This window comes from Rhyacophila brunnea, unplaced genomic scaffold, assembly GCF_057557595.1.
Source record: "Rhyacophila brunnea isolate RB1 unplaced genomic scaffold, BYU_Rbru_1.0 scaffold_2, whole genome shotgun sequence".
Taxonomy (NCBI): Eukaryota; Metazoa; Arthropoda; class Insecta; order Trichoptera; family Rhyacophilidae; genus Rhyacophila; species Rhyacophila brunnea.
Genome location: NW_028232859.1, coordinates 46,872,301 through 46,893,269, shown reverse-complemented (window position 1 = coordinate 46,893,269; position 20,969 = coordinate 46,872,301). Strand labels below are relative to the sequence as shown.

At 39.1% G+C, this 20,969-nt stretch overlaps 1 protein-coding gene across 1 annotated transcript in view; it reads right to left on the bottom strand.

Annotated features, from left to right (window-relative positions):
• The window catches only part of LOC147072422 (acetylcholine receptor subunit alpha-like), an 81,838-nt gene that overhangs the window by 1,367 nt on the left and 59,502 nt on the right, over window positions 1-20,969 (bottom strand). The window contains exons 11-16 of the mRNA XM_085947315.1: window positions 13,488-13,642; window positions 11,789-11,972; window positions 10,681-10,897; window positions 2,744-2,878; window positions 2,304-2,382; window positions 755-887 (exon numbers count right to left, since the gene is read on the bottom strand). Of these exons, the coding sequence (XP_085803441.1) occupies window positions 755-887; window positions 2,304-2,382; window positions 2,744-2,878; window positions 10,681-10,897; window positions 11,789-11,972; window positions 13,488-13,642 (903 nt within the window). The remainder of the gene's footprint in view (window positions 1-754; window positions 888-2,303; window positions 2,383-2,743; window positions 2,879-10,680; window positions 10,898-11,788; window positions 11,973-13,487; window positions 13,643-20,969) is intronic.

Below are 20,969 nucleotides of genomic sequence, written 5' to 3'. Positions count from 1 at the left end.
AATTTGTTGACAGTGGGACCTTCTACTAATATTACAAATATTTGTCTACGTTTTCGGCTTAATCATTTTTTAATCAGTTATTACCAAATAAGCTACCGGGTTGTCAATTTCGTCAACACTGTTAGTAATGTTGTTAATAACTTTCTCAAATTATTACCGACGCATTTAAATTTTTGTCAGAACAGTACGAATATCTCAACGTACATGTTCACGATATTAAATTTTATTTTACGGGATCTTTCGCCGTGAAAGAATGCAGGTTAGCGAATCTACGGGTATAATCTATCGATCACCGGTCAGTTTGTTTTTAAATACCACCTGAAGACTTAATCAGTGACGTCCTGTAGGGGTAGGCATATTGAGCGTCGCTTGGGGGCGGCAGTTACTCGATGGGCGGCAAATCAAGTAAAATCATTTGGAATAAACCTAAACTTCGTAATAACGAAAATATCTTTCCATTCAAAAAATCAGCTCACTTGTTTTGTCGGGATCACGATATCTAGTTTTCTTCCGTTGCCCTTCGACATCATTGGTGACCAAAAACGACACGTGCAGATTTGCGAATAATAAGTCTGATATTTTGTTAGTAATGTATCCATAGAACACAATTATATCATAGATATTGGACTCATGAAAGGATGATAAAAATAATGTATAAAAAAATGAGGCGGCATTTTGGCGGTGCCTAGGGGCGGCATTTTATCAAGGGACGTCACTGGACTCAATCGTGTGATAAAAAGTCATGAAGTTTAACGTATAACTCTTCCCTCACCTGAGTTTTGTTTTTATCCTGCGCGGTCCCCTCGAAGCTAATGAACATTAGCCGAGCCAACTTACACAGTATCAAATCTCGAATCGGTTCCGGTACTGATGTCCCGCATTCCCCTCTTTTGGAAAGAATATAAATAGAGTATTACCACAATGTGACAACAAATTGGACAGTCAATTATAACCATCAATTTTAAAAATCTATAAGGCATGCATTTGTGTATCTAAAATTGAGATATTAATTAGCATATCTCATCCGCTCTCGGTCCATTACAATATGAAGGCTTTTCCTTGATATGTTTACTTTAAATAATAAAGATAATTAAATTTTACATATTTTAGTTCAGCCTTCATTATAAAGTCGTTCCACACCAAGTCGCTTTGATTTTGTTCAGGCAGTCATTTTGAAATCAGTGCCACGTGATCGTCAAAGCGCACCGTGTTAGCTTATCGATTTCAGAGGAATTTGAAAAGTACAAGCCAAAATGTACCCTAATTTTTGATCATAAATATTGACGGTTTTTGACTTTTTAAAAGCTAATTCGTTGGACACCGTACAGCTAACAAAAATATCTATTTAAATACATTATTATCTAACTCAAAGTTGTTCGAAACCTATTTTAGGGCGTTTTGAAACTAGGCGCTTATTTCGTCGATACTTGATAACTTAATTATGTCGTCTGCTTTTGGCCGCTCTTTAGGGATTAGAATATCTCTTTTACACTGGATGAGGAAAATGATCCAGAATTGAGAAATGAGATATAGAACAATGTAATAAATTACAAACGTACGAAATCCTCCAATGTGAAACTAGAAATGTTTTAAGAGCATACATCAGTGAAACGGCAGATAATTTTCAACAATAGGTGGAACGAAATTTTGCACTCGTTGCCAATCGGAGAGAGGTAGTCGAGATGTGAGCATGTCAATTTGTTTTGTGATGGCGTCCGAGTGTAAAGATGACTAAAAAACGTCACGCATGTACTCTAAAAAGAAAACATGTCAATGAATATATTATTATTATTATTAATATAACAATAAACATAACATTAAATGGACGCATAATGAATTTTTATGACAAATTATGTTTTGTTCCGCACGCGTCGTTTGCACAATATGCGCCTCGCGTAGTCACGATTTAGACCATGGCTCAGCTGAAGTATAGCCTTAATTCTTCAAATACCCGAACCACTTGCATGTCTCAGATAATTATTTCAGAAATAATTCGTTATAAGCTCTCCTAAGGTGCAGAATTAACGTGTCATTGTTAACACAGGATATAAGTTTGTCACCTCAGAGAAATATATAACCACTTGAAAAAAATCTTTTTTTAATAGTCTCCCATATAGATATAAATATAAAATAAAAAATATATTATATGCTCCGTAGTCCCATGATATGAAAACATAAAGTTATGTCGTGATACCTCAAGCATAAGAATTTACTAATTACCCTGCATTTTAAGGAAAGTGTACTTCGTTTACCCCAAATTTCAATTAAGTAGGGCGTGATCTAATATTTAGAAGTTGACCTACCTGTGATACAGGTTCAGTGTGACAACGGAGAGTGCGGTAGCGAACGACACCAGGCAAATAGTAACCAAATAGTAAACACCTGGAACAAAATAGATAGATGATTAATTACATTATAATGCAGATGCCCATTAAAAATAATTTGCAGTTTTACTCAGATTAGCATTTATTTGAGTTTGTGCTAGGTGATATATATATTTTTTGTTTTTATGAATTTATATGAATCTTAAAGACAATTATTTAAAAGTTTCACAAAAGCAAAAAAGTGTAAGTACATATTATTTTTAATTAACATGATTACACCAACACAGTATTTATGATACTTTTAATTATAACCAGCTGAATTAATACGAGGCGCTACTAACTAACTATTATAAAAATCAGTAGATTTTAAGTCAACTAAAAATAAAAGTTTCAATAAAACAATCAAAATATTTACTAACTTATCAGTGGCATAGTTTCAGTAGGGGGCAGAGTTTCTCGAATGGACATCAGGAATACTGTCATAGAAAGTAAAGCACTGATGCCTAAAGTCACTTTTTCTCCTGACTCTGATGGTACATAGAATACTAGCAGAGCTGAAAACAAATAATACGTATTTTTTATAGTTATATTCTACGATAATTGGATTACTTTTGTTGACAGCTGTTTCGTATTTTAAAATTGCTCTCTTGAATACTTTAGAAAAATGGACATCATAGTGTTTTGCCATCTTACTACAGGTTTTATGTTTAATTTTTTACTTTTCGCTGTCTTTATTGGTTAGTTATTTAACTTTATTATCATTTAGTTTCCTAGAAAGAATGTATGGATTTAAAATATGTTTGAGAAATAATATACCTAAAGATATTTCAAGTCCATATAACAAAATCTTTCACGTAAAATAAACATGTGCTTTGCCCAAATAAATAATAAACCGAACCCTACATAGCTTTAGAAACCTTTTTAACGTTTTGTTTAATAGATATTTTTAATTAAATTATTTTTTATTCAATACAGAATTTACATAAGATTTAAGAATGGCAGAACCAAACTGGAGAACCACTTGATAAATTCAGTCATACAATGGTATCCAAGAGGCAATACAAGACCACAGAGACGCCCTAACAACCCGTGGATCGACGAACACAGTTCGGCAGATGAACAAGCCGAGATTTAAGACTGAATCCAAATACTTACATGCAATATTGGCACATAGGCATGGTAGATTAGAATAATACCGACTGGCAAAGACGTGGATAACTCGAGGGTTCAAATCAAAATCCATTTATAGTATGTACGTACATAACAGCGCCTATTAAATTTGAAGAATCAATGAAACTACAAACTCTAACCAACTGATTGAAAATATTGGTTTTTCACATGCAAGAGATTTTAATTTAAGTCATGTAGGTACATACTATATACCTACATACTTCTGCATCGATATATTGTGTGATTTTAGGTTTCCCATCTTCACCCGTATGTACAGCCGTGGATATTCAGGGCCGCCTTCCATGATGCTTAAAACGTGTCTGAAAGAAAGGATTTTACGTGCTTGCTCGGCTATCCTGATACGGAGCCGCACGGGACTGACATAACAACTACGTTAATGTTCCCACCACCACCCGTCATATATGCACAGCCGCTTTCCATGACGCTTTAAAAGTGTCTGAACGAGGTGATTTTGAGAGGTCATTCCGTCCTGAGACGGAACCGCACGGGACTGATGGTGCAACCATGCACCGTAGTGCTTAAAGAAGAAAGTTAAGAAAGATTTTTTGTTTTGTTTTTGGACTGGCTCTGCTGTCCGCTGACGTTAAGCGCCCTGTGTAACCGCATACTGAGTGTCACGAATTGAAATGGATGAGTCTACAGAAGCGTCGGGACTATCCTGCTACCAATACGATGCTGCAAATTTCTCGAATGCCGCAAAGTTGGCCTCGGTTGCTATCAGATCTCCATGTCTAATTGGACCCGTGTGAGGACGGATCCTGGCAAACAGCTCCGCTCGTTCGAGTTCCATAAGCGGCCAATCCCAGATGATGTGTTCAATATCTTCGATACGAATATGCAGAGCTTACCGAACGGCTTCGCTCAATTCAACGCAAGCTCTAGCAGGACTTATGCCTCTAGATTTACGTTTAAAACAAATCGCTCTCATTTACAGAGCTAAGAAGGGCGAGGAGGGCCTCGCAGGGTTTCTGCCTGACGACAGGCTTTACGAAAAACCGGTGGACTATAGAAGGCTGCCACACCCGGCTAGACTATTTTCTGAAGTGGTTTCTTATTCTGCAACGTTGGAAAGCAACGAATGCAATAACATGCCGATTTTCACGGATGGGAGCAAAATTGATGGCGGTACTGGTGCAGGGTTTGTGGCATATATTAATGGCGGTGAGATAGCGGCTCGTAAGTACCGGCTTGCCAGCTATTGTACGGTAATGCAGGCCGAACTCTATGCCATCCAATGCGCTCTGGAGTGGGCAGGCTCAGATCCAATCCAGCGAAAGCTCACCGAAAACCATAGTATTTGTATTTATTCGGACTCCAAAAGCTCAATCCAAGCAATTGGAGATCCCTTGTCTACTAATCCGATTGTCTTTTCTATTCACAGCGAGTCCGCTCTACTGACTCTACCTTCCGGGGACCATGGCAAACGAGGCCGGAAGAGATGCACTTTTTAATTTCTGTATTGATGAAATAAAAAGAATAAAAATAATAAATGGTGACATGTAAAGATGATTCATGCCTTTCAGATCCAGTGACTGCAATCATATAAGATAGGATAAGTATATACTTAGAATATCAGTCCTATGCGACATTTCTTTTACCACGGGAAAAAACTCGACTACAAATCGCAGTCCTCAGTTCCTAATGAATACGACAAAATATTCATCAGAATCACCTCCGCCTTGCGCTACTAAGAATTTTCCAGGATTTTTGCAAGGCGGTTTCATAGGCCCTGGCCGAATTCAAATTAGCAATACCCGATGCGGGTAGAATAACAGTTTTCAATAAGGCATATTCTCTCAGCCGGCACAATTTTCATTTGACTAGCATCAAGTAGAGTAGTTTGCGTGCCAAAGTCATTAAGAAACCTCGATAGTAAATGCGAGGTATCCATAAAGGCATCTAGAAAAAGAAAAAGAAAAAAAAATATCTTTGGTGGTCATGCCCGCAGGTACAACCCGGCACATCTACTATCAAGCCAAACTCATGGAGTCTGGTGGCGAAGTTGCCATGGCATTGAACTGGCTAATTCAGTGCGAAGGTTGGAGTCTTCTAATTTAGTGCCTGCAGAATACGTCTGGAAAAAAACAGTAAGTGTGCCGCCCCTTGGGGTAGGCGGTCCGCCTCGCCTGCCATGCCGCAAATTCGGTCTTGTACACAATGTCACTTACAGTCTTCCTGTAAGGAACATCCTCGGATCTCTGCGGTGGTGTCAGATAGACACCGGTGAGTGTTGTGCTGATCCCCCTCAAGAGGAGGGTGATCGATCCTCTGACTTGGATGTGCAGATCGAAGGGTAGCACCCAGTAGAGGTTGTGCGGTAGGCTTTGGTAAGCGAGATCAGTGAAAGTCGCTGCCCGCTTAGTAGTGCGCGTCTCACGTGAATTAAGAAGTTTACTCGGGAATGCCAAATTCTAAAGGCGTAACCGGCAATTCCCATGAAAATTGCGCCGTATGCAACCTTAAGGGCTCTAGGCTTAAGTCCCCAATTGCTGCCCGCTATTCGGGCCATTCTCTGATAGGCCGAATTGGCCTTAAAGACGGCCGTCTTGGCGTGGTGAACGAAAGACAGCTTATCATCAAGATATACTACCAGATACGTAACCCTTTCGGAGAAACGCACTGAAGTCTGGCCAAAACGAACCGTGGGCGGCCGTCGATTTATGTTGACCCGAGAACTACCTATGAGGAGGACAGATTCCGTCTTGCTCGGGGCAAAGGTCAGCTTGTTCAGCAACCCCCAATTAAGGATTCTGCCCAAGGCGTTCGTGGCTGCACGCTCAAGTGCCGGTCGGCTCGTCGCCCCAACAAGCAGGAGCAAGTCGTCGGCGTACGCAACGAGCATGCAGCCCAAAGGCAGTGGCTGGGACAGAACGTCGCCAAACAGTATGTTCCACAAAAAGGGTCCCAGGACGGAGCCCTTGGGATGCACCATGGTGATCTTCCTGTGAATCAGGCTGAGGCCGGAGTCGTAGGTTATCTCCTTATTGCTGAAGTAGCTTTGAACCAAGGCAAACAGGTCCCCGGGGATCTGTCTCAGCCGAAGTTTTGCCAGTACCAAGGGCCACCACGCAGTACTAAACGCGCCTGCGATGTCGAGAAAATTCCGGCAACGAAGTCCTTGCCAGAGCTCTCCACAGAATCGATCACAAAGTCAATCGCATCCTCGGTGAACTTTCCGGGTCTAAGCCCAAATTTTCTTTGCAAGATTGGACAGTTTTTCAACAGGTGGCACTCAATCCTGCTGTTTATCAATCTTTCCAATATCTTCCCGAAGACGGGAAGGAGCGTAATCGGTCTATATGCTTTTGGGTCACAAGGAGGGCGACTGCCGGCTTTGGGGATCACCGTGAGATGGCCCTTCTTTCAGCAGTCAGGGAATATGCCACTACTCATGCATTCTTTGTAAAAAAATCTTTGGCAAGAGACCACGCCCTTCTCGCTAGCGCGTTATCTATACAGTCAAGCCCCAGGGCTTTGGCGGCCGGGAGGCTGGCAAACAGGATCCCTAGTTTGGACATGTTAGTGGATGCGGATCGCGGAGTGTTTAAGGGGAGCATAGATGCGAAGCTGCTGAAATCGGTCGTTGTCAATGTCGAGCGACTGGTTGTCCTGCGGGATAAGAGCATACAGCAGGACTGTGGCGGACTCTTCAGAGCTATTGTTGAACGAGCCGTTGGGGCGCCGTACCGCCGACATAATTTTTCCGAGCCGTGAGCCCAGCTTCATCACGCGGAAGGGGGGCCCCCACGGATCATTGCCGAACTCCCTCTAGTGCATCTTCTTAGTCTTCTTGATTGCCTTTTTGAACTTGAGTCTAGTGGTCCTGTAGGTGACCGCAAGCGGAACGTCCGCCTGCGGCGGCCCCTCCAGCAATCTTCGCGCTGCTTGTAAGGTCCTTCTGGCCCTCTCCATCGCGTCTCTTAGTCTTGTTAGAGGTCCGGCGGTCTCGGGGTCGTCCTTCCGATAGTGCCCTCCGCTTTTTTAATCAAGAGATTTATGAGGTCCTCAGCCGCAGCGTGCATGTCTTTCGGCGGTGGGCAAGAGGCCATCTTGTCCAGACTCTCAGCAAACTCGCGATCAAAACGTACCCAGTCGGTTCCCTTGGTCCTGAAACACCTCGGCATTGACTCGATTACAAGTGGAGCGAGAGACGCGTAGCCCCTCTCGGTCCTGTAAGCGAACGTGATCAGACGGTGGTCGCTTGCTGACGCGTCCATGTGGACAGTCCAGTTCACGACGCGTCCAGCAGAACTGGTAGATATCAAAGTGACATCAATGTTAGATTCCCCATTGTTGGTGGAGAAAGTGGCTGGACCATTAGAGTCAGGTCGTGAGTTTCCACGAGTTCCTCGAGGGGCGTCGGATTGTCCCGGTCAGACCGGGGTTCCCGGGGGGCCCACAGTCATGATTGAAAGTTGACGTCCGCCCCCACTATATATAATCTGTTTGGCGCGGCATGCAACCAGAATTTTATTGAGCTGCTCGACACATTTCAGGATATTTACGCTGAATTTAAAGTAGGAAGAGACCACCACGATGGAGTTCCCCGATCGGTAAGAGACCTCCACTACGACATAGAGTTTGCTCGACAGGTGGGCAAGGTGTAGCACTACTAGGGTGGGATTCGCAAGGAAGATGCAGGCCCCAGGCCGTGGTGCATCACCCGAAAGAAACCCACTGAAACCCAGGTTGGGGCCATAGGAGTAAGGCTTTTGCACCAGGGCCAAATCGATGTCCATTTCCCGAACCGTCTTATCAGCTCCGCCGTTGTATCCCTCCCTTTGCTAGCATTTAACTGACCGAACCGAATAATCCGTTTGGTTACGCTCCTGTGCCATTGGGTACTTGCGCGCTGGGCAATTAGGGTCGATCGTTGCATGTTGGTGCGGGTTCTTGTGCCTGGCGCAGGCCGGACACTTTCCGGGGGCCTTGATGTTAGGGCATTCAGTCTTATCGTGTCCTTCCTCGGTGCAATGGCCGCATGTGGCGCTTCTCGCCGAACAATTCTATCGGCCATGTGGCCGTATAAATGACACCTCGTGCACTTGACGACGCCACAAAAGTCTTTGGTTGGGAAGGATTCCCATCCCATATATATGCGCCCGTCATTGATGAGCGCTTCCCTTACCTTTACCGGGACCGATATCACCATGTGAGATTTCCCGATTCTGGGGCCTGCCCTGTGGCTCAGTTTAACATGGCGGCCGAGGGGAGACCCGTGACCTATTGAGTGTTGGCCTTAATGGCTTCCTTAAGGTCGTCCTCCGTCGTCTTGATCGATACGTTGAATACAATAATCCGCGGGAGCCTTTTTCCTCCGATTTCGGCCCGGAGACCGGCCTTCTTTAGACCGGGAGCGGCGGCCAGTCGTTTGGCCTCTTCCTCGGTTCTGGGGTGAATGGTTACCCCGCCTCTACGTACCATTCTCTAGCCCGTTATTTGGACTTTTAGGTCCGCGGGCACGATGGTTTTCTTGAAGAAAGAAGGTGGCCGGGGATTCCATTCCTTCTTGTGTAGGAAATAAGAACACGCCGGGCCTTGCGGCGGTTGTTGGTGGCACAATTGGGCTTTCTAGGCATAACAACTATGCACCGCGGTGCTTTAAGAAAGAAAAGAAAAGGGTTGGACTGGCTCAGCTAGTCTCGGTGACATTAAGTGTACTCTATATCCGCATACTGAATATCGATATATTATGATGAATGTACCTGGCACCTGCCATTTATTCATAATATGATATTTTTATATTCGACCCAGGTTTATTATGCTATTAAATTTTGTCGGCCGAGAATAAGTGAATATGCGAATATGGAAAGTTTCCATGCGCTGGAGCTAAAAAAAAGCTTTCACAAAATTTTGCGATGATAAACTTTTAGACGAAAGCCAACTAATAAAGCTCTCGCGCTTTATGGCAGGACGGATTTTTCGCCGGTGAAATAAAAAGGTCTCTTAATATTCGATTATAAAATGAAATAAGTATGTAAAAGGGGGGACATGCTCAGCGTAGGTCAAAATTGAGCTTTTATTGCATTTTAAAAGCATGATCCAGGACATTACTTAAACGTTGTAGTTAATGTATTTATATAATTTTGAAGCCTTATTATCCTTTATATTTATTTTAAACATTTGATGACTGCATAAAGTATTTTCATTACATAAAATAGTATTCTATTAAACCTCTCGCTCTAATGTTTTAGTATATATTCATATTTCAGTACATACATGTCCAGTGGTGTTAAGATTTTTTACATTTATTAATTTTTAAACTTATTTATAAAACCATTAGTAAAATTTATGTCGACATTATTATAGTGAAATATTTACGATAAAAAATTATATTGATAATCTCTGTGATCCCAAATTTGACAAGAATTAGGCATTTTATTATTCAAAAAATGGGCAAGATTAACACAACTGAAGATAATTCTAAAGATACTAATTATAAGCTATGTCTTTGGCCATTTAAGTGTGATTAACATCCAACGAATAATGATTGCTTTATAATAATTATTGACCTAAAAATAAGGTACCTAGTGTTTTTTGAAATACGCCATTTCTTTTAGGCATTACCCAGTGGTTAAGCTACAACATACGGCCGTAACCATAAATTGACAAACTAAAACTGAAGTAGGGAGTAAGATCATGTTAACGCGCGTATTTGAACTTACTTATTTGACGAGCAGGCGCATATATCTACTCTTATCCACGTCAATGCATTTGAGAATTAGAGCAAATTTTCCTTCTATTTTTTACTTGCTGCGTGTCCGGTCCGGATTTTTTTAACCGTTTCGATTGCGAGCGGCAAGATAATGCATTATCTTACCAAATCCTCAGATTTTATAATACTTGAGTTATTAATTTGATTGAACTAAACACAGTGGTGTAAGCAATTATTATGTCCAAGGTCAAAATAATCTTGGGTAATTATAATTCTTGGAAGCAATTAGTTTATTTTATATAAAATATCACAAAAGATTCTGAAAAATTTAGAGATCTTTTATTTTGTCAGAATGGTGCGCGATAACGGGTAATTTCGATCATGAGAATATTAGAGGGATGTGGCGGTGGCACACGTCCGTTAATCGCCCGAACGATCAAAACGTATATAATACTCCACTTATGGAAACAACACGACAAAAAAGAAAAATAATATTACATTAATTCTTACCTATTCCGTTGATAAGTATACAGGGAAGAATCAAATTAAAAACGTAGAACAATGGCCTGCGGCGCAATTTTATGACGTACGTAATGTCCGGATATGGTTCGGGGCAACATAAATAAGAGATGACATGTTTCTTGGCGTAGAAACTCACAAGATCGAATTCACCGTTCGCTTGGTAATTGCTCATGTCGCCTTGATCCGATTCTTGCAAAAGGTCTACCTTTAATAAAACAAAACATCATATTTATATTGTTAAAAATGTTTTATGTAAATAATATTATAAGACGATCCCGGTTACATACTACAAGCATTCGTGCTTTTACAGCCATTTATGAAAAGGAATGGTCTTTAATATTTTCATGCCACCAAAAATCAATTTAAACATCTGAGAAATCAATAAAGCAATCGATTTAAATGTATAAATTACTGTACAATAATGAATTATCTGCAGAATATTTTCTTACTTCTCATTAGACAAGTGTATAGACCCCACTAATTGATGAAAAAATCTTTTAATATAACAAATCAATAATTATCCGGCAAACTATAAAGGATAGAAAAGCTTTTTTTATTTTCAGGAAATCTTTTGATATAAGAATGTTCTGTTATAAATTAATAATGATACGTAATCATACAAATAATTCATTAGCAACAGAGATTGGCATTTTTTCTTTCGAATTTCGACTTCGACGAGAATCAGTAGGCAAAGCATGTATCCATGTTTAATAATTTCAGCCGTCAGGGTTAATTTTACATTTTAAAGGTTAAACAGTCGTTTGTAGATACTTTCTTTCTGCATACTTACTTACACAGATTACCAATATTGTTGCAACCATTTTATTTCAAACTGTTCCACGATTTAACTGGTATAATAATGAGTCGGTATTACTCTTTTGTAAAATATTAATCCAATAAACTATCATGCAATACAATATATTTGTACATATTTTGTAGAGGCATAGGAAAGAAGATAATCTGTACCTGATCTTCACTACATAACCTTCGTTAGTGGTAACATGTAAGTCGTTGGTGGACTGAAACGACTAAATTTGTTAGCCAACCTGCGATATAAGACGGCACTGAAAGAAGAATATTAAAAACTTATATTTACCTCGTAGCCGTCGTATGTCCATGACGCCCATTTTTGGGTACATATTTGAATATCAAATGGGAAGAATTCGACATTAATGTCACAAGACGATTTATAGATGCCGCTACTTAGCAGAGTGACATCGCCTGTATGTGAGACAATCACATTTGTGTTGAGCACAGATGTAGTATATCGTGGATCAGCACTAAAAAGAGGAATTCAATATTACACATTACATGGAAATTGTTGAATACAGGTTTTTGGGAATTGCGACTTTAAAATGAGAGAATATTTACTATTACAGTAACCGGGGACAATTATTAGAAACCTGATTTGAAATTGGCCATACTGAACTTAACGTGTATTTGACACCGATGGATACGAAATGTCTTATTTGTATTCCCATTTTTCATAGACCTCAACTAATACCGTGGCGTATGGTATCTACAATCTAGTAGATACTACAGCCTCCGATCATAAAATACACTCTTGGTTTTAATACCAATAATAAAATTGAAATTAGTCATTATAAAATATAGTAGGTACATTATTTAAAACTAAGTATGTAATTTCGCCTGTACCATGTGTTCAGATTCGGTTTTCTATTTTTCTAAATAACATTTCGACTAAGAGTCGCTGATCTCTGAACGGTTTTCATTTTTAGAGCGATTGAAAGACGTCCTCGATTATAAGATGCACCCCAAATTTAAAGTCATAAAAATTCATGCGCCTTAAGATTGATGGAACGCGATACTTTCGATAGTTCAGGGCATTTTGCATAAAAATCCCATTCGACATTTTTTCTAAATGGGGTAATTTGAAAGGGAAGCTTTGAAATAATCAAAAAAAAACAACGACGAACTTCCGAGCAGACGTAAACCGATGGAAAAATCAAAGATAAAGTAAATAAGTAGGTGTAAGACAAAATGCTCTGATGAGAAAAAAAACTTAACAAAAGTTTTAATTTGAAAGCTGCGAGTAACGGAAATCTTTGATGTCATAAGGTTTATTTTTTTAATCGGGAAATTGTCGAGTTTGAAAAACAGCCCCATGAAAACTTTACCCGAAATCGCACCGCAATTGAAAACAAGAGTTTTTGTAACAAGCTTTGAATACTAATTACCTTTGAAAATGATTCAATTTGATACTCACCTACTGAGGTTTAAAGGACACAATATGTACTAAGTAGACCTTGCAATGTTTGCATTCACTCATTCCTGATATATCAGGAATACCTTTTATAAAATTTTAGTCAAGAAAACATGTTTTGACGACTGGGTTTACTATAATGGGTAGATACAATATGGTTACCTACTTAATATAAAAATAATTATGAAATAAATATTTTGAAATCTTAGATCTGACTTCTACGAAATTACAAATTGGGAGATTTCTGAGGGTTCTGAGGTAGGTTCACTAATTTTAAGTTTTATAAAATATTTGACAGACATTAATTAACATCAATTCCAGCTATGTGTTTTTTTATAAAATTACGTAATTCTACATTTTCAAACAATTATAATAAGTACATTATGAACCTAATATAAAGAAGATTTTAATACAAACTCAAAACATAAGTTGAAAGAAAATATGTAAAAGATGCATCAATTTTATGATACTAGATACTAGTATACCAGAAACGAAGCCATTTATTACAATTAATATGATACTTTATACATACGTTCGTGTGTGTAATTATTATTTATTATAAAGTTCGTACTTATTGTATAGTATAGTGTCCGGTCTCCAAACTCGCTGATATGGTATCCGTATGATCTCAACGCCACCGAATTCTGAAGAGTTCCACTGCAGATTATGATCAGTCCATCTTTGTGTTATCCAACAATTTGTTGTCAATATCTGATTTTTTTCATCCTAGAACAATTAGGATTTTAATTGAATTCACATTGTATTTGTATAGTCCATTTCCCACATCGCCCACGATGGCCGAGCGGCTATGCGTCAGGCTTATAATGTTTTTTTTTTATTCTCGACCGCGTAAAAGTGAACCGCTTTAATCGAGGAATGAGTGTGTATTATTTTATAAATGAAGGAAATCAATGAAATTGATTTACGGGTTCACCTTTTAAAATGATATACTTACATTATAATATGCATATATTTACACGGATATAATATTTTTTTTTAAATTAATGAAAACTATTTTTAATTTTACAGCTTTTAATGTCAAGCTTATGATGACTAGATCGTGTCTGCTTTTTGACCTATAATATAAATAAAATGATTTATTTGAATAAGTTTGATGATCATTAAATTATTCTCAAAATTATCAATTATGTGTATCTATAAGTTATAAAAATGTTCTATTATATTATTATGACAGCAAGTAATAAGTTATCCAACATTTTAAAACACGTCCATTTGCTGTTATATTCACGTGTGGATTCAACACTCAAGGGCCTTGGGGTGATAGTACACATACCGAGTGTCCTATTTTTTTTTTTTTTTTTTAATTTAAATTGAATTTAAAAAATAAATTTTTAAATGATAATCTTGTTTTTTGTTCCAAACTTGTACATACACTTTATCTATTGCCATTGGAAAAAGTGAACATAATCGATGTTGACCAATGGTGTTACAATGATTTTCAATATGTGAAAATCTGGAATAAGACCTTTACACTTATTTCACTAACAAGAGATCATGGGCTATATTGCCCTTTTAACATCATGTTAAATCCAGGTCAGGTTATATTGAAACATAACAAGTCACCAATATTCAAATTAGATTAAGGTGGCAATGAAATACTAACATAATATAACATAATAATTTATAATCCCTATTCTAACATAAATCTATAAATAAAATGAAAGTCAAAATAAAAATCGTTAAAAATACAATATGTCCAAATCAGTGGAGTTGTGGACTGGAGGGTACCGGATCGGCGATATGGGACTTTTTTCCATGACGGATCATATTTCGATACTTCTCCAGACCTTTCTACTCAATATTATGTTACAATATTTTTAACTTAAAAAAGAGAACTTAAAAAAAACTGAGTATAAAATGTGAAAATAAACGATTAGTCAGTCCAATTCCGAAGTGATTATGAGAAAATATATTGTCTGATTTTCTTAACCCATCGCTTTGATTTTTTGCCGATCGATGATCGTTGTCATTGCTGTTAAAAATTTATAATCTGTTCAAATATTGAAAAATGGGCTAGTATAGGAAAATTGGAGAAGAGGACGGTTTACGGTGATTAAGGGTTTTGAAACAGCTACTCAGCACTATGTTTAGTACAACACCACTAGTTTGAATAATCCTTTGCAGTATGAAAACTATTCTGATATTTTGTTTATTGATAAAATGTTGGAATTATGACAGTAATCATTGCAATATGCAAAATAACTTTTTCATCATTGAGGGTACTGTGTTGCCATTTTAAAATATATTTGATATACTTACCCGAAATCCCCTTTTATTTTATTGCTGAACTGTTTAAATACTTACCTATATCTTCATGTGAGTAGTATGAGTCAGTTAAACGTATGAAATATTACATGGGTCGCCCAGTAGTCGCGCAAGCAAGCATACATCGGTCTGGTCTCGAGACCAGAGTCGCCCGGTGTGGCTCGGTTCTAAATTCACGGTTTTCGTCTTCCGTTTTTCTTTGCTTCTTCTTTGTAGCCATGTCAAATAGGGCAGAGGGCATTTGTGACAGAGCCGCATGTGGCTTGCGAGGCGTGGTTTGCCGACCACTGGTATAGGGGAATAATTGACCATTCCTACTTGTATTTCCTTAACCAGCTAACGTAGTGGGCGTTTTCAGATTAACTATTCGTATTTTCACAACTACACAATCACTCATCTCTGATACACTATTGTCCGGTGGCTCAACACTACAAAACTGTGAATCATCACACAGGTCGAGTGGAACTGTTTTGTTCTCTTGACTCTTTCAAAATTAGTTGCTTCAACGCTACACACTTACCATATTATTGTTAATTGTATTTTTTTCTTCTCTTGTGATCTACTTATCTAGTATTTTTTAGTACTTACCTGCTTACTCATTTTTAATTTCCCCCTCCACTCTATACGAGTTATAGTAACTGTATTAACTATTTAATCTGAGAGTAAGTTCGAAACGCTGAGCGAGTAGGACGTACATTGTGTTGTACCGCGCCTCGTTAGTGAACCATTATCATTACCAATTTTAATAGTGCCAATATAACTGTTAACAACTAATGACAATTGAATAAATTTAAAGCTAAAATTTATATCGCAGTGCAAACATCAAGCAAAACTACTTACGTGATAGTGTAATTAAGCAATCAGTGTTAATCTGCAATTAAGTGTTAGTGCTGTTGTGAATGTTGGTTCATTAAATGTCAATAATTTAATACTTAATGAGAAGTAGCAGTCGAACAACAGGGGTTATCAACTTCACTGAGAAAGGTCTCACACTCGAATACGCATAAAAAAAAAAAATGAGTGACACCGAACTGAAGAAGCGGCGTTCTCCACGACGCCGACTCATAAATAGCGACACCCGGGATGACTCTTCTTCATCGAGGGAAGACTCACCATTCACCCCCAGTACGCTTCTTAAGAGAACACCAACCTATTCAGAACCAAACAGTACCAAGATATGCTCAAAAATAAATTCCACTGAACTGCTGAATCAAGCAAATGGGCTGTTTATTTCCATCAAGGAAGCACTGGCTGCTCTGTCGACTAAAAACCTAAAGGAACAAAAAACAATAATCCTAGACAAGATGGATACACTGATGCATTTGTTCGCCGCAACAGTTGCCGAATCAGCAGAAAATTCAGCATATGCTAGAATTCTAGCACAACAAATTTCCACGAATGAAGGAACTGTTCGACAAGCAATGGCACTCATAAAAATGAAAGCCTTTAAAAGTTCCACTTCATCATATGCAGGTGCTGTAAAACAAACAATTCCACCACCTATATCCCGTCTAGGCGCTGCAGTACGTCCGACCAAGCCTGCAGTACTGGTTTTCCCGACAAATGACGAAATAAAAGATTCCGCATCAACAAAGGCCATCATACAAGAAGCGATAAATCCCAAAGAGTTAGGAGTGAAAATTACCGGCGTACGATTGGTAAAGAATCGTGGGGTCGTAATAAATACTGCCACAGAGTCCGACTCAGAACGCCTAGCAGCCGCACCAGGCTTCACATCAAACAAACTGGAAGCAAAAATCCCACCCAAAAGACTGCCACGTATAATCATTTATGATGTACCCCGGGAAGTTGAGGACGTAGACTTCCTACAAGGCATTCATCAATCAATCCGCGAAATACAATTACCTGCCGAAGTGTTCACAAAAACAACCATCCGCAGTCATCTTGCAGGACCTCGAGAAGGCCCTACATGTCACCGAGTATTTTATGTCCAACCAGCAGTAAGGCACCTATTAATAGAACAAGGTCGGTGCTATTTTGAATGGTCGTCACACAGAGTGCGTGACTTTACTGGTATAACATTGTGCACACAATGTTGCATGTATGGACATCCGAGCAAATTTTGTAAAGAGCCTCAAGTCTGTTCCCACTGTGCATCACAGGGTCACATATCTACCGAGTGTCCACAGTCTAATAAAACACCAATATGTGCAACTTGTACACGCTATGGGAAGCCCGCTAGTCACAAAACAGGGGAAAAACTATGCCCTGCACAAGAAGCATATTTAAAAAAGTCTCTCAACTCAATTGATTATGGCTGCTAAAATAAAATTAGTACACGCCAATATTGGTCATAGCCAGATAGCAACAGTCGACCAATGGACATCAGACCAAAAGAAAAATCAAACTTCTAGGAATAAGGCAGTCAAAAAAATTATTTTTCTTCAACAAAATCTTCAGCGATGCCGCTCAGCAATGGATCACATAATAGCTCAGGTCAAATACTATGATATATTACTTCTTCAAGAGCCTTACGTCGGAAATACGGGCAGAGTAACATCTCCCCATAATCTAACAATATATCAGGCCGACGGAATATCGGAAAACCCCTGCAAAGCCGTAATAATCATCTCCAATCCTAACCTCCGCCTTCTTTGGAGAAGCGACATATCTGACCAGTGCAATGCATTTGCAACCTTGAAATCTGGAACCTTGCAGCTAACGATTGGATCAATTTATATACCACCACCATCCTCAACATTGGTAACACTCCAAAAAATTGAAAAATTAGGAAAAGATAAAGGCGAATATATAATAGGAGGAGATTTCAATGCAAAAAGCAGCTGGTGGGGGAGCCCGAAAAATGACAAAAGAGGCGATGAGATCATCAGTTGCCTAGCCAGCATTGGGTGGCACGTATGTAATGAAGGATCAGTTCCAACTTACAGCACCTGGCGGAACGGGAAACATTTAAAATCTTATATCGATATCACTATCTCTTCACCAAACACAACACACAAAATTGCTAACTGGACAGTAGAAGACCAACACAACCCCATCTCAGACCACAACCCAATCACCTTTACTTGGAACAATACAATTAGCGTACTCTCACCCATGACCGACTCAACACGCATTTTTATAACAAATGAAAAAACCGACTGGAGAAAAATAAATGAATTGACAAGGGAAAACATGGCCGAGCTTAACATAGATAAACAGTTCCTTGAAAACATACATACAACTCCTGAACTCGACACTGCAGTGGAAACGGTCACCTCGGCAATCTCTATCGCATGCCATAAAATACTCCCACAAAAAACGCAACATGATATTAGGAAAAATCCAATCTGGTGGAACGCTGAATTAACAAAAATGAAAAGAATAACTCTCAGATCAAAACGGAAATTACAGAACTCAAGTGACATCATGCGACCACAAAAGCTCACTGACTATATCGACAAAAGAGAAGCATACAAAACAGCCATTGAGGAAGCAAAAATTAAAAGCGCTAAATTATTTTATGAATCTCAGACGCCAATGACAGCATGGTCTTCGCTATACAAAATAACAAAAAAAACTAATGCCAGCAATATTCAATCGACACTTACTACAGAGGGAGTAAAGCACTCATCCGCAAAAGACTCTGCAAAAGCCCTAATGGAAAAATTCTTTCCATACGATGATCCAACAACAGATACACCGATTCAACACTACATCAGACACACATCAGACAACCATATTCCGGGCGGAGAGGATGATATCCAATTCACACTTACTGAGATCCTATCCGCCTTACAGAATATGACTCCAAAAAAGGCACCTGGACACGACAACCTCACATTAGATATCTGCCAAAATTTCGCAAAAAACTTCCCTGAAGAAATTCTACTACTATACAATAAATGTCTGACACTCGTTCACTTCCCGAAATCCTGGAAAATAGCGATCATTAAGGCCGTTCCTAAGCCTGGGAAAGATGCTATGGACACAAAATCGTACAGGCCTATCGGCCTCCTTCCCGTTTTCGGAAAAGTGCTAGAAAAACTAGCAATTCAGAGAGTGCACTGGCATCTTACAAAAAACAACAAATTGAGCACTAAACAGTTTGGCTTTACCCCTCAAACATCAACAGAACACGCACTAAACAAAGCCGTACACATAATCTCAACGCATCTCGAATTGAAAGAATCACTCATAGCAATTTCCCTAGACATTCAAGGTGCATTTGATAACGCATGGTGGCCACACATAAAAAACGCCCTTGCAATCAAGTCAACACCGCCTAACTTGTACAAACTGTTTTGCAGTTATCTACAAGATAGGGAAGTAAAACTAAAGTATGCAGACGAAGAAATAAAACAAGACCAAACCCAAGGTTGCATCCAAGGCTCAACTTGTGGCCCAACACTATGGAATATCGCCTTAGACAGTCTATTAACAATACTCTTACCCCACAATACATACATACAAGCCTTTGCTGACGATTGATAGCAGCAAAAGACACCGACGAACTGGAATTAAAAACCAATAGCGTGCTTCAAAAAGTAAACTCATGGGGTGAAGACGTAAAACTAACCTTCTCAGATATTAAGATAAATATAATGTTTATCAACAAAAGGAAAATACGAACACCAGAAATCCAGTGGAAAGAAAAACCGAAAGAGTTGGTCGATTCCTTTAAAATTCTTGGCATAATACTAGACAGGCACATCAATTGGGCGAAACACGTCGACTACATATGTAAGAAAGCAGCTCAAATGGGAAAATTCTTTTTAAAAACAGCAAGAGCCACTTGGGGGGCGTCTCCTGAAGTTTTAAAAATTATATATCATGGAGCTGTGGAGCCAACCTTAACTTACGCGGCATCGGTCTGGAATAAAGCAACTCACAGAAAGTCGATCCAAAAAAGACTGAATTCAGCACAAGCCCTGGCAGGAATAGCGCCAATAGATATAAAAATACAAGAACTTACAGGAATATACCAAGTTAAAACAAGCCACATACTTCCCCGACACTTACCTACAGACAGAACATACGAAAACAAAATACACTACACACAACTTCCACATCCTGGTAACAGACATCTAGAAAATATAGAACACATAGGAACAGTTGACGAAGACACTAAAACAAAATACCACATCACAGGATTGGAGATCTACACAGATGGCAGTCTAATCGATAACAAAGTAGGGGCAGCTTTTGTAGCCTACGAAAATGGAACATTAATAACACCCCGAAAATTTAAGCTCGAAAGCTACTGCACTGTTTTCCAAGCAGAAATATTTGCTATCAGAGAATCTCTCGAGTGGACACTCAAAAGATTAAAGTTCCACAGACACGACTATGTAAACATATTCTCAGATAGCCAATCCAGTCTGGTAGCTCTCCAAAACCCATCATCGACACACCCACTTGTAAGAGACATTTTAACACTGTCAACACAGCTTCGAATGATAGGAACAAACCCCAGATTCTTCTGGATAAGAAGTCACACAGGGATAGCCGAAAACGAGGAAGCTGATAAATACGCTAAACAAGCCACAACAGACAAAAGACCTTTAACCTATACACACTTCCCTCTGAGTTACGCAAAACAAAAACTAAACGAAGATACCATAGAGCTATGGAACCACAGATACACAACATCCGCCACAGGATCAATAACGCAGAAATTTATTCCAAACATAAACTGTGCCATCACTCTTGCCAGGAACTTAAAAATATCACACGAACTCACACAGATACTAACAGGCCACGGATCGGTGCGAGCTTATCTAAAAAGATTTAAATTGAGGGATGA